This window comes from Eleutherodactylus coqui, chromosome 5, assembly GCF_035609145.1.
Source record: "Eleutherodactylus coqui strain aEleCoq1 chromosome 5, aEleCoq1.hap1, whole genome shotgun sequence".
Lineage (NCBI taxonomy): Eukaryota > Metazoa > Chordata > Amphibia > Anura > Eleutherodactylidae > Eleutherodactylus > Eleutherodactylus coqui.
The window spans coordinates 21,021,692-21,037,703 of record NC_089841.1 but is presented as its reverse complement, the minus strand read 5'-3'; the positions used below and the strand labels follow the sequence as shown (position 1 = coordinate 21,037,703).

The window sequence follows — 16,012 nt, the reverse complement described above, 5'->3', positions numbered from 1 at the left end:
AAACTCTCTCTCAGGAAGATTGGGTTCAGATATGGGAGTCTACTAACAGTAGCACCAGAAATATATTAATGCTAGAAACTTCATTTAAAGTATTGCTCCGCTGGTACTTAACCCCAGATCGAGTAGCCCATGCAATACCCGGACGCTCTCCCCACTGTTTCCGTGGATCTTTAGTTTCGGGAGATATGCTCCACATCTGTGGTCCTGTCCTCGGGCTAGGAGGCTACAGATTTGAGTTTACGTCTTAATATACTCAGGCCACAATATATGCAAAAACCCTTGGGTGGCGCTGTTAAGTAAACACATAAGTAACCCCCAACTCCAGGAAACTAATCTCCTTCCTTCCAGGGTGGACTGGTATCTAATAAATTAAAAAGGTGGCCTCCATTCTAGCCAATAGGCTCAAGAAAGTTTTGATAATATGGACCCCATGGCTAGATTACTCCCTTCCCTCGCAAATAGATTCCTAACCTCCCTGTAAAAAAGAAGAAGAATAAATGCCTACTAAATCACCATCCTATAGCCCGAGACTGTCCTCTGCAGTGTCCACCCCATGGGAAAAACTCCCCGTCTCTGAAGTTACCCTTCCCCCCTTTCCCTATATTTTGCCCTATATCCCCCTAAATTCAGGTTGGCCCTGGCCAGGCCGTTAGTATTCTGTTACTCCCAATTAACAGTCTAGCTTCAAGATTGGACCGGGACACTAAGAGAGAAGACTGCTCTAAATTTGCCTTTCAGACATGTTTTCTCCTCTCTTTCCCCCCAATCTATATCATTGGCTTTTGTTACATATTAATGAGACTGGGACGCATTTCAGTTAAATGTTTATTACATTATTGTAAAATATGAAAATCTCAAATAAAAATTACAGTAATAAAAAAAAAAAAAAGGAAAAACCAGTTTGTAACCGACAGCGTTCATTTATACTGAACAGTAAGAATTTGAACAATCGTCAATCGAGTGAGAAACAGACAAAAGGCAATGCAATGGGCGCTGCAATGGGCGCTGCAATGGTCACTGCAATGGGCGCTGCGATGGGCGCTGCGATGGGCGCTGCGATGGGCGCTGCGATGGGCGCTGCAATGGCCGCTGCAATGGGTATGTGTTTCTTGCCCAGTTCCACAATCCCCTATGTGGGAGAGTTTGTAAGGAAACACATATCATCCCAGCACCATTGGTCACATAGGAATTTATATAGACGCTACATTCACAGGTCTTTTTACATTTTACTCCGTACCTTAATACTAATGACTGGAATCCTACATTTACCGGCCAAGACTCTGATCTATTGACTATTTAGTGTGAGTCACGAAGAAGGGAGAATTATTACCAAAACATTTTTTTAAGTGGACAGTAACCGCCTGTTACACTACAAAAGGGTCCATATCCAAAAATGAAAAATTCCCATCCCCTCTGTGCAATCCTATCGCTTAACCCCTTAGTGACGAAGCCTGTTTGCGCCTTAGTGACGGAGCCAAATTTTGGAAATCTGACATGCGCCGTTCAACGTAGCATAACTCCGTAAAGGCTTTACATATCCAAGTGATTCTGACACTGTTTTTTCGCCACATGTTGTACTTCATTTAGGTTGTGAAAAGAGACCGATATAATTTGTGTATATTTATTAAAAGTACCAATATTGGAAAAATTTTGAAAAAATTGTCATTTTTTTCACATTTTCAACCGTAATAGGTCAAATATGTCCAAACATACTGTACAATTTTTTGATAAGATACATATTTCCATCTGTTTACTTTATTCTGAATGCACACTTGAAAAACTTGTGTTTTTTTTTAACCATTTAGAGGACGTACAAATTTTACATTACTTTTCAGCATTTTGAGGAACACTTTGTTTTCCTGCACCAAACCAAGTTTGCAAAGGCTCATAAGTGTCAGAATAATAGATACCCCCACAAATGACCCCATTTTAAAAACTACACCTCTTAATATATTCACTGAGGGGTGTCATGAGTATTTTGACCCCAGCAGTTTTTTTCAGGAATTAATTCAATTTCGCAAATATGTCATTTTAAAGACATATTTTTTTCCTATAGAGCCCATGAAAATGAGGATTTACACACCAAAATGGATACCCCCGTTTCTCCCGTGTTCAGAAACATGCCCATTGTGGCCCTAATCTTATGTCTGGATGCACAACGGAGCCCAAAATGAAAGGAGTAGTCGGTGTCTTTCAGAACATAAATTTAGCTTGAAGGCGTTTTAGGCCCTATAGCACTTTTGTAGAGCTCTTGAGGGCCAAAACCAAAGAGAGCCCCCACAAGTGACCCCATTTTGAAAACTAGACCCCTTAACGAATTTATCTAGGGGTGTACTGCCCATTTTGACCCCACAGTTTTTGAATGAATTCAAGCAAAGCAAAAGGAAAAAATTGTGATTTTCGTTTTTTTGACAATTGTGTCATTTTAAAAACAGTTTTTTTTGTACAGCACACACATGAATGAAGACTTCCACCCCAAAAGAGATACCGCTGTTTGTCCCGTGTTCAGAGACATACCTATTGTGGCCCTAATCTTTTGTCTGGATGCACAATGGGGCCAAAATGAAAGGAGTAGTCGGTGGCTTTCAGAACAGAAATTTAGCATGAAGGTGATTTAGGCCCCATTGCCCAGTTGTAGAGCCCTTGAGCGGCCAAAACGACAGAGAACCCCCACAAGTGACCCCATTTTGAAAACTAGACCCCCTAACGAATTTATCTAGAGGTGTACTGTGTATTTTTACACTACAATTTTTGAATAAATCGAAGCAAAGCAGTAGGAAAACATTTTTCATTTTTTTGGCAGTTGTATCAATTTAAAAACCAGTTTTTTTTGTACAGCACACATAGGAATGAAGACTTTCACCCCAAAATGGATACCCCCATTTGTCCCGTGTTCAGAACCATAACCCTTGTGGCCCTAATCTACTTAAAGGACACATGGCTAGGCCTATAATGGATGGAGCACCCGTTGGATTTCAGGGTACAACGGAATAAATTCCAGGCCCCATTGCCCACTTATAGAGCCATTGAGCATCCAAAATGATAAAAAAAAACCCACAAATGACCCCATTTTAAAAACTAGACCCCTTAACGAATTCATCTAGGGGTGTACTGAGTATTTTGACCACACAGTATTTGAATAAATCTAAGCAAAGCAGAAGGAAAAAATTACGATTTTCATTTCTTTGGCAATTTTGTCAATTTAAAAACAGGTTTTTTTTGTACAGTGTACATAGGAATGAAGACATTCACCCCAAAATGGATACCCCCATTTGTCCCGTGTTCAGAAACCTACCCATTGTGGCCCTAATCTACTTACAGGAAACATGGCAAGGCCTATAATGGAGGGAACACCCGTTGGATTGCAGGGCACAACTGAATACATTCCAGGCCCCATTGCCCACTTGTACGGAATAAAAATTGACACTTTAAAAAAATATTCCCCCCCCCTCCGTGCCCTTTTCGGCGTTCCCCAAATCTTAGATAAAAGTAATAATGTGAACTGTGTAATATTTCCAAAGACAGGGGTAATTACGGAGGCTGGTTGGGATGGGTACATGGGGCTATAAAACCGTGTATCCCCCCTCCTCATGCTTTTTGGGGGTCATTTTTTGACTTCAGTGGCGGGTATGGGGTGTAAAAAGTGGAGCACTGTGAGTCTCCGTAAGCTTAATGAGGTGTGGCAGTCTCACACAGAAGGCGCTCAACAAGCTGCTCCTGGAACTGTAGGAAGGCGAACGTTCCCGGGGCTTCTTGTAAATTGCTTATTACAGGTAGCGGTCTGAATAACGCCGGGCTCACATGGCTGTAGGTGGAATCCGCTTGCCGAGGCCCGCAGCGGATCCCAGCTGTGAGCCGGCTATGACCCTGCATATGGCCGCGTAATGTACTGCGCATAACTGCCTACTCACACAGGCGGTCATGCGCAGTACCTTTTTTTTGTTTGTATTTCCCGCATCGTCGCTTAGCGATGACACGGGTACCCTCAGCCCGTATACAAGGTAGTTGCGCATGGGTATATCCGCGACCATGGAGCACAATGCGCTCTGTGTTGCTGATATCCGCGGTAAAATAGAACCTGCTGCGTTCTCTTTTCTGCAGAGTGGATTACGCAATTCCAACCCGCTAATGTGAGCGGAATTGTGTAATCCAATGAGATTGATCTGCGTATTACCACGGATCAGAAGCATGCGGAATCCATTATTCCTATCTGGTCATGTGAGACCGACCTATGTTAGATCGCTACCTTTTTTTCACGTGACCGGGGACCGCCTAACGAGGCCACCCGTCACTGCTCCAGGCTCTTGGCGGCCGTTGGTCGCTGGGAGCAAGGAGATTTTAAGTTTCCTGGGCTCCCCGACTCCTGCGCATGTGTCCGGTGTTTTGCCGGCGGTCGCATGCGCAGAATCCGGGAACGTTCATGAAAGAAAATTGCGTCGGGGTGCAAATACGGAGGCCTCCGGTAAAAATAGCGATCGCCGCTATCCAATGGAGAAGAAGTTGCCTACTTTGGTGTTCTCCCTGGTTGCGAACAGGTCCAACTGTGGGGTCCCCCACCGGTTGGTCAGGATTCTGAATGCCTCTAGGGAGAGGGACCATTCTCCTGGGTCTATTTGCCTCCTGCTGAGGAAGTCCGCTTTTTGGTTTAGCGTCCCCTTCAAGTGGGTTGCCGTGATCGAAAGGATCCGGCCCTCTTCCCAGTGAAAAATTTTCTGTGTGATGCTTTGCAGGGCGGGAGATCTTGTGCCCCCTTGGTGTCGTATATGGGCGACCGTGGTGATATTGTCTGACAGTATCTTTATATGCCGGTTCTGTAGCGAGTTCCCTAACTGCTGTAGAACCTGCCATACTGCCTGTAGTTCTCTGTAATTTGAGGACTGTTCTTTTGTCCTTTGAGGCCATGGGCCCTGAAAGAAATGGTTCCCCACATGCACTCCCCATCCCCAGGCGCTTGCGTCCGTTGTGATGTGAGTGGCTGGGTTTTGTAGCCAGTGAACCCCTCTCCGCAGGTTCTCTGGGGATGCCCACCAACACAGGGATGTTTTCACTGCGCTTGGGATATACATTCTTGCTCCTAGAGAGGACTGCCTTTTGTCCCACGTGGATAGGACTAAGGCTTGCAGGGCTCTGGTGTGAGCCTGGGCCCATGCCACTCCTGGAATGCATGATGTCAAGCTTCCCAGGAGAGACATTGCTTCCCAAATTGTGCATAATCGTCTTCGTAGGAAGGTTTTGACTATCCTTCGGATTTTTTGTATTTTTTCCTCGGGTAGGCAGGGGCATTGCGATTCTGAGTTGAGCGTTATTCCCAGAAACGTCTTCTGCTTGTTGGGATCTAGGCTGGATTTTTCCCAGTTTATGATCCATCCTAATGATTGGAGAAGCTCTAGCATTATCTCCAGGTGTTTCGTTAGGAGTTCTCTGGACCGATTATTTTCCTCAGGTAGGCGGCTACCTCTGCCATAATTTTGGTGAAGATTCTGGGGGCTGAGGATATCCCGAAGGGCAGGCATCTGAATTGGTGGTGCTCTATTCCTTTGCCCATGTCCACTGCGAACCTTAGGTATTTCCAGGACCCCTTGTGGATCGGTACGTGGAAATAAGCGTCCTTTAAATCGATGGATGCCATGTAGGCTCCTCTGGGAATCAACTTTATCGTTGAGGAGATGGTTTCCATTTTGAATTTTCTGTATCGGACACAGGTGTTCAGAGGTTTCAGATTTACTATCATCCGATATTTCCCGCAGGGTTTTCTTACTAGGAAGAGCCTGGAATAATGGCCCTGGGTTTCCTCGTCTCGCGGTACGGGGGATATTGCGTTTAGTTGTTGCAAGTCGCGCACGCTTTGCCTTAGTAGGTGTAACTGTCGCTTTGAGCCTCCCGTGATAATGAATTTCCTTCTGGGGAGGGACACCAGCTCTATCTGGTATCCCTGCTGTAAGATCTTTGGGATCCATGGGCCCTTGCAGATTGCCCCTACGGGGATGGCGTCAGGGTCTCTGCTTCGGCTCCCCCTGGTGGGGGTTGAAGAGGATATTCCTTCCTCTGCCCCCCTTGGGGTAACTCCAGCGGCCTGTCTTGCCCTTGCCTCGGTAGGCCTCGGGCTGCTGCATTGGAGCCCGGAAGAAGGACTTCTCTCTCTGTGGCTTTTCTTCAGGGAAACCCCTTCTTTCTGTCGGCCGCTTTCTCTAGAATTTTGTCTAGGTCCGGTCTGAACAAAAACTGGTCGTAGAACGGGAGGGCGCACAGCTTATTTTTTGAGGCTAGGTCGCCTGACCACGATTTCAGCCATAACACCCTTCTGGCTGAGTTAGAGCGGGCTGTAGCCTCCGCCGAGAGTTTGACAGTTTTGGCCGCAGCGTCCGCTAGGAAGTTTGTTGCCATGCGCAGGATCGGAAGGGAGTTTAGGATCTGTTCCCTCGGCGTCTTATTGGTTGGGTGTAGCTCCAGCTGTTCTAACCATACCCCCCAGGGTCCGCGCCACACAAGTGGCTGCGATCCCTGGCCTAAGTATGTTTGCCGCTGCCTCTCATGATTTCTTTAGAAGGCCCTCCGCTTTGCGATCCATGGGGTCTTTTAACTGTGCGGCGTCCTCAAAGGGAAGGGTCGTCCTCCTGGCTACTTTGGCCACCGGGACGTCTACCTTAGGTACCTCCTCCCAGCTTGCACAAACTTCCTCCTTGAATGGGTATCTTCTTTTTACCCCTCTAGCTGAGAAGGAGCCTGCGTCTGGTTTCCTCCACTGTTTCTGGATTATTTTGGTGATATTCTTGTGGACAGGGAAGGTATGCTTGCGCCTCTCCCCTAGTCCCCGAATATCTCATCTTGTAGAGTACATGGCTCTCTGGGCTCTTCCATTTTTAGTGTAGCCCTGACTGACTTAATTAATTCCGTTAAGTCGTCTTGATGGAATAAATATCTTTTGTGGCCCTCATCGTCTGAGGACTCCTCGGCCGCCTGTTCCTCTTGCTCCGATCCGATCCGATAGAACTCGGAGTCGGAAGGCTCGTCGGGAACATACGCCTTTTTCTGGCGTTTCGCTGGCGGCGCCGGCTGTGACGTTAGGGCTGATCTAACCTCCTCTTTCACCAGCTTCCTAACGTCCTTCATGAATCCCCCCTGATTCCTCTCTGACTAGCCTAGCTACGCACGCCTTGCATAGAGGCCTCTGGTACGTGGCTGGCAGTCTCGTCCCGCATTCCACGCATTTTCTAAGTTTTGTTCTGGGGGGGATGTCTTTTTTATCCCCCTGACAAAGCATTTTTTGCGGGTAAATATGCAATTTTTCCATACACAATACACTGGATATTTGCATTGTATTTTTTGCCGCACTGGCTACTTATGGCCGCTGAGGCTGAGGTTTCAGCTGTCTCAGGGGCTGGAGCACTCATTGCTGTACCGGTGCTGCAGACACCCTGCGACCTGTAGTGCTGTTCTGGCTTCTCTCAGGTTCCTATTTTTTAAATTTTCGCGCTCCTGCGCTAAGCCCCGCCCCCTCCGCTCTTGATGCAGACGCGATGACGTCATCGCGCTGGACAGGTGACGCGGCGCCCCGCCCCCCGCCGTCAAAGGGCTTCCTGGAGCGCCGCGCTGTAACTTCTGCCGGGAGGAGGAGAGGGACTGAGGCTCCCGCTTTGTACCCCCCATGGGCCGCCGCGGGAGGTACCTGGCCCGGCGTTTACCACCCCATGTGGCGGCCCGGGAGTCGTCTGGCTTGGAAGGGAGGACAGGCTGACCCACTGCCCTCCGATCCGCCTGTAAGTAATTCTGTCTGGCTTCTCCACCAGCTCCTCTCAGAGATCCTGCCTCCTGGCAGGACAGGAAGACACTGAGGAAAGTGGGGAAGGGAGGGAGCTTTTAACCTCTCAGTATGTTCCTGTCCTACCAAGAGGAGGCAATCTCAATTGGTGCTGTCGTGGAGACGACTGGGGAAATAGCAAGTTTGTTCTTCTGAGATTTTAACATTAGAAAGTCCCATTGACATTTGCAGTAAAAAAAAAAAAATTAAAAATCACAGCGTTAAAAAAACTCTAGTGGGTAAAAGCCCCTACTGAGAGGTTTTGTGAATAAAACCAGCATTTCCACACTTGGTGCATTATTACTTTGTCATGCTGGTATAATTTATATAGAATGTTATCCTTTACCACAGATTCTGATCGCAGCGATACAATAAATAGTAACAAAACATAGAAACATAGTAAATCCACGGAGTTCAGCCTATTACCCCAATATTGATCTACAGGAAGGCAAATATACCCAATGAAGTCTGGCAGCCAGATCAGGGATCCCGGGATCACGACCCCTCTGAAGCAAACTAGTGACTATAACTGAGAATCTTGTTGCACTCAAGAAAGCTGTCCAGGCCCCTCTTGTACTCTTCTAGTGAGCAGCACCACATCATCAGGCAGAGAATTCCACAGTCTCACTGCTCTTACAGTAAAGAACCCTTTCTATGTTGTGTAGAAACCTTAGACCTGCAAAGCTCCAAAACACTATTGGCTGTCCGGGTATAACTGATATATTACGCCATGCTTCTAGCTGACTTGGAGGGCTTTGCCAGGCCTGCGGCTGCCACTGGTTCTCATCAGCTCCTTATAATCACCCAACAGAATCCTGATGGGCTACTAGCAGCGCCCCTCACTGTCTGACTATTGCCTCAGCATCTAGAGGAGCGTGTGGCAAAGACTGAGCTTAGTGAATAAGGGAAAGGCCTTTGTGCAGAACCCATTAAGACCAACCACCTACACCTTTCCAACTCAGGTAGGCTCTTAGTCATGGCTTGTCAGATGTCAAGTGATCCAAGAGGTTTATACATAAGTGGTAACTTAGAAGAGCCGGTCCGGCACAATAGTCCATATCAGGGTGTGAACATTTACATTCAATCACCACAGAAATTGAAAATATAAATCTGAGATCGGGCAGATATTGTCAGAACAAATACATAAGATCAGACTTAGAATTCATGGCTAAGGGAACCCGGGCACACAACTCCATAATCCAGGAAACTCATGTACCAATAGTTTCCTGTCCAATCCCCTCCCCGGGAAGGAAATGGCTATAATGTACAAAGAACCCATATTGCCTGAATATCACAACATTTCATCCAAAACCATTCAATATGTCTTCTAAGGGTTAATCCTCCCTCTAAGGGAGGTGACTGGCACAGAAAACCTTTCCTACGTGAGTCTTACTGGATTACGGAGATGTGCGCCCGAGTTCTGTTAGGCTTGAAGTCTAAGTAAGATCTCATGTATTCCTGTTGGCAGTATCTACCTGATCTGTAAATGTTTGCACCCTGATATGGACTATTATGTCGCAGCAGATTTCCCAAGTTGTCACTTCTGTATAAAACTCTTGGCTCTCCTGAAATCTGGAGTGTTCAGAGCTCATCTGATTGTGAAACATGTAGGGGGTTTGTTTTATCGGGCTGTGCGCCCCAAGTTGTATAGTCCTGTATAAGTAAAGTCTGATATGTTACACTGAAGTTGTAGAACCTTTCCCATGTGATCACAGCTGTATATTACTGTGTGCAACTCTTCCTAGTATATGACTCTATAGTGATGAGATGGAGGGGAGACGCGCTTGCTGGGCTCAGTGGTGGAATACGGTTCTTACCATTATCATCCATGAAAGGATCATTCTCAAAACACTCAAATTCAACCAAGCCGGGCTCCGCAGTGATTCTCCCCTCACTACTTATACACATAATGGGTACCAGCTCTCCCTCATCTCCATCAGTTCTGAGGAAACATCATCTAAAAGGAAAAAGAAAGATTGGCCCAAATACAAACATGTAAGTTATACAAGTAAACTTTTATGAACAGTCAGACACAAGTTTAGAGACGCAGTTATATGTATCAGTGTGAAATATTCTATGTACACGGTGGATATAAAGGCGGGTTATCTGGATTATATTTGTTTCCGGATAATGGATGTTTATTGGTAATTACATACATTTCTTATTCATCACTTACTGCTCTGAATTGCTTCCCTTTTCTTGTGTATGACATGTCACTTTACTTTTTATACCTGTTTTGTAGTTTGACAAGACAGGTTTAAAAAAAATTGCTTCTCTCTGGTGTGAACTTTTTGATGTCGCAGTAAATGTGATTTGCGAGTAAAAAATTTCCCACATTCTGAACATACAAACGGTTTCTCTCCTGTATGAATTCTCTGATGTGTAACTAGGTATGATTTCCCTGCAAAACATTTCCCACAATCTGAACAAGTAAATGGCTTCACTCCTGTGTGAGTTCTCTGATGTCTAACAAGGGCTGATTTCACTGTAAAACATTTCCCACATTCTGAACAGGGAAACGGCTTCGATCCTGTGTGAGTTCTCTGATGTATAACAAGGAGTGATTTCTGTGTAAACCATTTCCCACATTCTGAACAGGAAAACGGCTTCTCTCCTGTGTGAGTTCTCTGATGTGTAACAAGGTGTGATTTCACTGCAAAACATTTCCCACAATCTGAACAAGTAAATGGCTTCTCTCCTGTGTGAATTCTCTGATGTCTAACAAGGGCTGATTTCCATGTAAAACATTTCCCACATTCTGAACATACAAATGGCTTCTCTCCTGTGTGAATTCTCTGATGTGTAACAAGGAAGGTTTTCGCTGTAAAACATTTCCCACATTCTGAACAAGAAAATGGCTTCTCTCCTCTGTGAATTTTCTGATGTATAACTAAATGTGAATTCCATGGAAAACATTTCCCACATTCTGAACAAGAAAATGGCTTCTCTCCTCTGTGAATTCTCTGATGTATAACTAAATGTGAATTCCAGGTAAAACATTTCCCACATTCTGAACAAGAAAATGGCTTCTCTCCTCTGTGAATTCTCTGATGTGTAACAAGGGCTGATTTATGTGTAAAATATTTCCCACAATCTGAACAAGAAAATGGTTTCTCTCCTGTGTGAATTCTCTGATGATCAACAAGGAGTGCTTTCACTGCAAAACATTTCCCACAATCTGAACAAGAAAGCGGCTTCACCGCTGTGTGACTATTTTGATGTCTAATAAGACGTGATTTCACTGCAAAACATTTCCCACATTCTGAACATACAAACGGCTTCTCTCCTGTATGAATTCTCTGATGTATAACTAGGAGTGATTTCACTGCAAAACATTTCCCACATTCTGAACATGAATATGGCTTCTCCTTTCTGTCAGCTCTTTGATATTTTCTCCTTCTGTGACATTTATTCTGCTTATCAGTCTGTGATGGATCAGAAGAGGGGGCCTGTATAAGAGAATCAGATGATGGATCTTTGCTGTGAAGGGCTGATGAGATATCTGGGATAATGGCAGGTTCTTCATATGTATCTCGTGTGATACCGCAATCCTCTGCTTTACAATCTGCAGATATCAGACGTCCCCCTGAGCTCCCGGTACCGTCATCTGCCAAGAATAAAGTTGATTTTTTTCATATTCTAGATCTTAAAATGATCCTGATATTTTATAACATTTCTGTGCAAATAACAAGTCATGTAGAAAAAGGTAATCATCATCTAAGGGTGCTTTTACACAGTGGCTAGAATAATCACTGAAAAGAGCCACTACGAACAACTGTCTGTCCATGTAAACACGAGTCCTGACAGAGCAAGTGAGTGAGGATCATTCACTTATAGAAGGCGCTTGGTTTGCAGCTCACTTAAAGACCAAATGATTGTCAGTGCAGAAAACATCACCAAAAACTACAGCTGTGAATCGGGACTTACAAGTAACTAATTCTGGTTTTCATCAATAACATGGGGGTCCTGGGGAGTCTGAAAAAGGGTCATGAAAAGTAACTTGCAGCAGAGTCCCCCACAAGCCCCGGGCTCCTGTCCCCGGTAGATCTCCGAGCCCAAGCTACAGGAATAGTATATTCCATTCAGATGGAGTTCGGCCATTTCTGCACCAACATTAGTTTCTGGTTTTCCATAAAGAACTCATATAAAATCTCCCATGAAGCCGGATGTCAGTAACACACGGTGTGCAGCAAATACAGAACTGCTCATCTATAAGACAGCTTGGTACATACAGTAATTCTATATTCTGTCACCTCAGACCAGGACTAGGCCGGGGCAGGGAGGCATTCTGAGTATTGCTCTGGGGCCCCATGGCTTCTTTGTATGACCCTGGAGCCTATACACTTCATAGTTCCCTGTCATGCTGCAAAATAAATGCTCTGGGGCAGAAAAAGTTTATTGTAACCAAAAGGAAAAGGCCCTTCACAGAATAGACATATACCTAAAATGTATCCTTTATTAGTATACATTAAAATGTTATTGGCTACAAACACAGACTGCAGGTTCTTACAACAACCAGAACCGCAGTCAGAACAATTAACGGGATTAGATGACAGACCGATCAGAAATCCGCTACTGTCACTAAATCGCTTATCTGTGAGCATAAACCGCTACCATCTAGACCTCACATATACAAGTCATAGATGTACAGATGGTTTACATAAATGCACTACCATCAAGACTTCTCATGTAAGGGTCGCGGGCGCGGTAGAAATCTCTATGAGTTTGATTTTGAGATGGAATGTCAATTGTAACCAGGAAATTATTCCTATTGGGTCGGCTCGGTTCGACACGTTTCTCTACCGATAGGGTAGTTCCTCAGGAACCGCTATCCCTCTGCACTAGTATCACAGAGCCTTTCTTTCCAGTGCTATAAATAATAGATGATTACACAATTTTCCTGAGATCTCAGCTATTTCCCGTATACCAAATACAGGCAGCTGGGGGGATAGAGAAAAATTAGTATCAATGTCCTCTACTCTGGGTATTAATGTGGAGCAAACCTTGGAAATAATGGTCTGTCAGACTTATAATAAAGCCAGGTACACAAGAGGCTGGTGGTCTTGCCAGCTCACACTCCTCAGTGCTGATTACACCCACTGGGGGATGAAAGACTAGACTCTCACTGAGCAATTGATAATGTGCAATTAGATATGTGATAAATAACTTCATCGCCCATCAGTACAGCCTCTAAGACTCTTTGTGCTCCATAGAATCCTTACAATAAATACATTCCCCTGCCTGCCTAATAGCTGCTAGGAGAAATAAAAGATAAATAGCAAATCAAAGATGAATAAAATGGCCCCTAACCCAGATGGTAGGTTGGAGGCATCAATGACTGACAATTTACAGCTGCAGTCCTGCCCGGTTTATGGGACGTCACAGGGACTGCAGCCAATAAGAGCTCAGAGATTCATCTTTATGTGAAACTGTACAAAGGCTTTCCTGACACCCAGATAGGTGATATCCACGACACCACTCTCATCCACTACTTCTGTGAAGGGGAATGCATTGTGGCTTGCAGTTTGCCCCCCGCCCCGACAATTACAAGAGGTCCAAACTAGACGGGCTTCATGTAATTGTAGGGTCACAGCAAACTGCGATACAACTGTACTGACCGCCATTACATCCCAATGAGAATAGTATTGTGGTCAGAGTCTCCATGTAGCCATAGCCATACTGGTGAGCCCTTCACCAATTTAGGGGGGGTTCTACGAATTACTAATATGAAACTAAGAGAACAATAAAGGCAGACAATGATATTTTACAAGTCCCACCAAGCAGAACTCCCACTCTGTAGATACAACCTAGCAGCTCTTACCGGTGATGCCAGATCCCTCCTCCTCCGGTCCTGCAGGAACTAATTACAAAGCGGAGGAGACGGTGGGGATAGTTGGGGGGCTGGTGGAGCCGAGATCTTCTGTAGACACATTCTGTTTGATATAGCAGTCATCCGCCATATAGTCGCTGACTAGTGTCACTGTAGGACCGGGATGCTTACATATCAGCAATTAATAAGGATGCCTGGAGATGACCGGGTCGGATCCTGCTGCGAGAATTCTCGCAGCGGGACCCGACCCAAGCCCCTGAAGGGACCAGCGCGGCCCTGGCCCTTTGATGTGACGGCTGCCGACCAGCCGGCACATGCCGGAGCGGAGCTGCCAGCCGGGGAGTGTGAGCCCTACACAGAAATAGAGCATACCACGATTTGTTTTCCGCACGTGATTTCACGCTGACAAATCGCGGCCGTCTGCATAAGATTGCATTTTCTAACACAATCCTATGGCAGCTTCCACAAGTGTAAATTCTGCGGGAAATCCTGTTGCGGAATTTCCACCCGTGTGCAGGGGGCCTAAATGTGTGCTGGTGATATGTAGGCCTTCTGATTATACTGAATATAATCAACAAATGTGTAGTGAATGGCTCTACTAATCCAACTAGCACAGTGTCCTGCCTGGCTCACACCCCACTTCCTCCCTACAAGCACCAGGGGCACATGCCCCACATCACCCCTCCACAGCTATAATCCTGCTAAATACACCCATTACCTGGTGATGGGAGCGGCTGGCGGGTCTCCATCATGGCCTCCTTGTACAGATCCTTGTGTCCTTCTAAATACTCCCACTCCTCCATGGAGAAATAGACAGCGACATCCTGACACCTTATAGGAACCTGACAACACAATATACAGTCATCACCCAGAAGCCTCCAGTGCTGTTACTGTATAATGTCCCAGCATTCCCTGCAGTGTCACCTCTCCAGTCAGCAGCTCAATCATCTTGTTGGAGAGTTCTAGAATCTTCTGTACATTGATGTCCTCATGTATCAGGGGGTGAGGTGGGGGCCCAATGATTGGGCTCAGGGGTCTTCTCCATCCATCACACACAAGGGCCCGACAGCCATCACTAGAGGTCTTCTTCACTACTGTGTAATCCTGTATATGGGAAGACATTGATAAATATCACTACAGACATTTCCAGAGTCCATCACCTCTCCAGTGACATCATCTGTTATTACCATAGATAAAAATGATGTAATGTGACATCATCAAAATCTCTCCCCTCCCCAGTGACATCATCTGCTATTATCATAGATAAGAATGATGTAATGTGACATCAGAATCTCTCCCCCCTCCAGTGACATCATCTGTTATTACTATAGATAAGAATGATGTAATGTGACATCATCAGAATCTCTCCCCTCTCCAGTGACATCATCTGTTATTACTATAGATACGAATGATGCAATATGACATCATCAGATTCTCTCACCTCCCCAGTCAGCTGGAGGAGTATCTCTAGGGTGAGGTTGAATACACTCTCCGCCATCTTGTTTCTGTCCTTCTCCATCTCTGATGAATCAGTCCTGTAGGGACCTGAATGGAAACAATATGAACCGATGTAAAAACCACAAAAACCAACATCTCCAAGTTCAGCTGCTTTTTACAAGGTTTTCTCTGAGCGCTGCAGTGTTTTAGCGCACAATATAGATGTCTGCAATGTACATGCGTGTTGGGATGTATGTGTGACATCGGGCAGCAGAATCCTCCGGACAGCCTCCCTTTAACCCCTTCCTACAGCCATTTCTCATCCCCACCGCCCAACGACAATTGCTATTATATCTGCTAATAAAGCTGGATGAGCGCCGGTATTGTGAGGGACAAGTAGGATTTTTAATAGCAGCATTTAATGTGGGAGAACCTTAGAAATACTTTATTAGGAATTCATTTAATAAGGAATTTTATAAAAACATTTGCTGGAATCCTTTAACCCCTTAGAGCTATAGGTAGTACATGTACGTCCTGCAGCGTCGGGGTATGTATGAACGCGCGGCGATCTCCCTCCATACAGCGTGAGCGTCGGCTGTTTACTGCAGCTGATACCAACTCCGATAAGCTGGCAATTCTGATAGCGCCATTTAAATGCGATGAGATCGCAGGGAGCCGTGCAGGTGTCATGGCAGCCGGGGGCCCTCTGTGACGCCCCGGGCTGTCCTGGCAGAATGCCTATCAAGCCATGCCCGTGGCTCCTCCAGAAAAGGAGTGAGACGATGAGCCCATTCCCATCTAATTACTTCTCTGTACTAATTACTTACTGACTCCACGACCTAAACGTTTACCAGCGTCTGGATCGCAGCATCCAATAATCCACACAAACCTCAGTAAAGTTTACACCACCCTATCCCGTCTGGGCCCACTCCGTAGCAGAAAGTAGG

General features: G+C 45.6%; 1 protein-coding gene across 1 annotated transcript in view; it reads right to left on the bottom strand.

The window, feature by feature from the left end:
- Positions 1-15,360, bottom strand: part of LOC136628715 (zinc finger protein 585A-like) — a 56,784-nt gene extending 41,424 nt beyond the window's left edge. Inside the window, exons 1-4 of the mRNA XM_066604816.1 lie at positions 15,070-15,360; positions 14,553-14,732; positions 14,347-14,470; positions 10,030-11,405 (exon numbers count right to left, since the gene is read on the bottom strand). Coding sequence (XP_066460913.1) covers positions 10,030-11,405; positions 14,347-14,470; positions 14,553-14,732; positions 15,070-15,147 — 1,758 coding nt within the window. The 5' untranslated portion in view covers positions 15,148-15,360. The remainder of the gene's footprint in view (positions 1-10,029; positions 11,406-14,346; positions 14,471-14,552; positions 14,733-15,069) is intronic.
- Between the last annotated feature and the right edge of the window lie 652 nt (positions 15,361-16,012).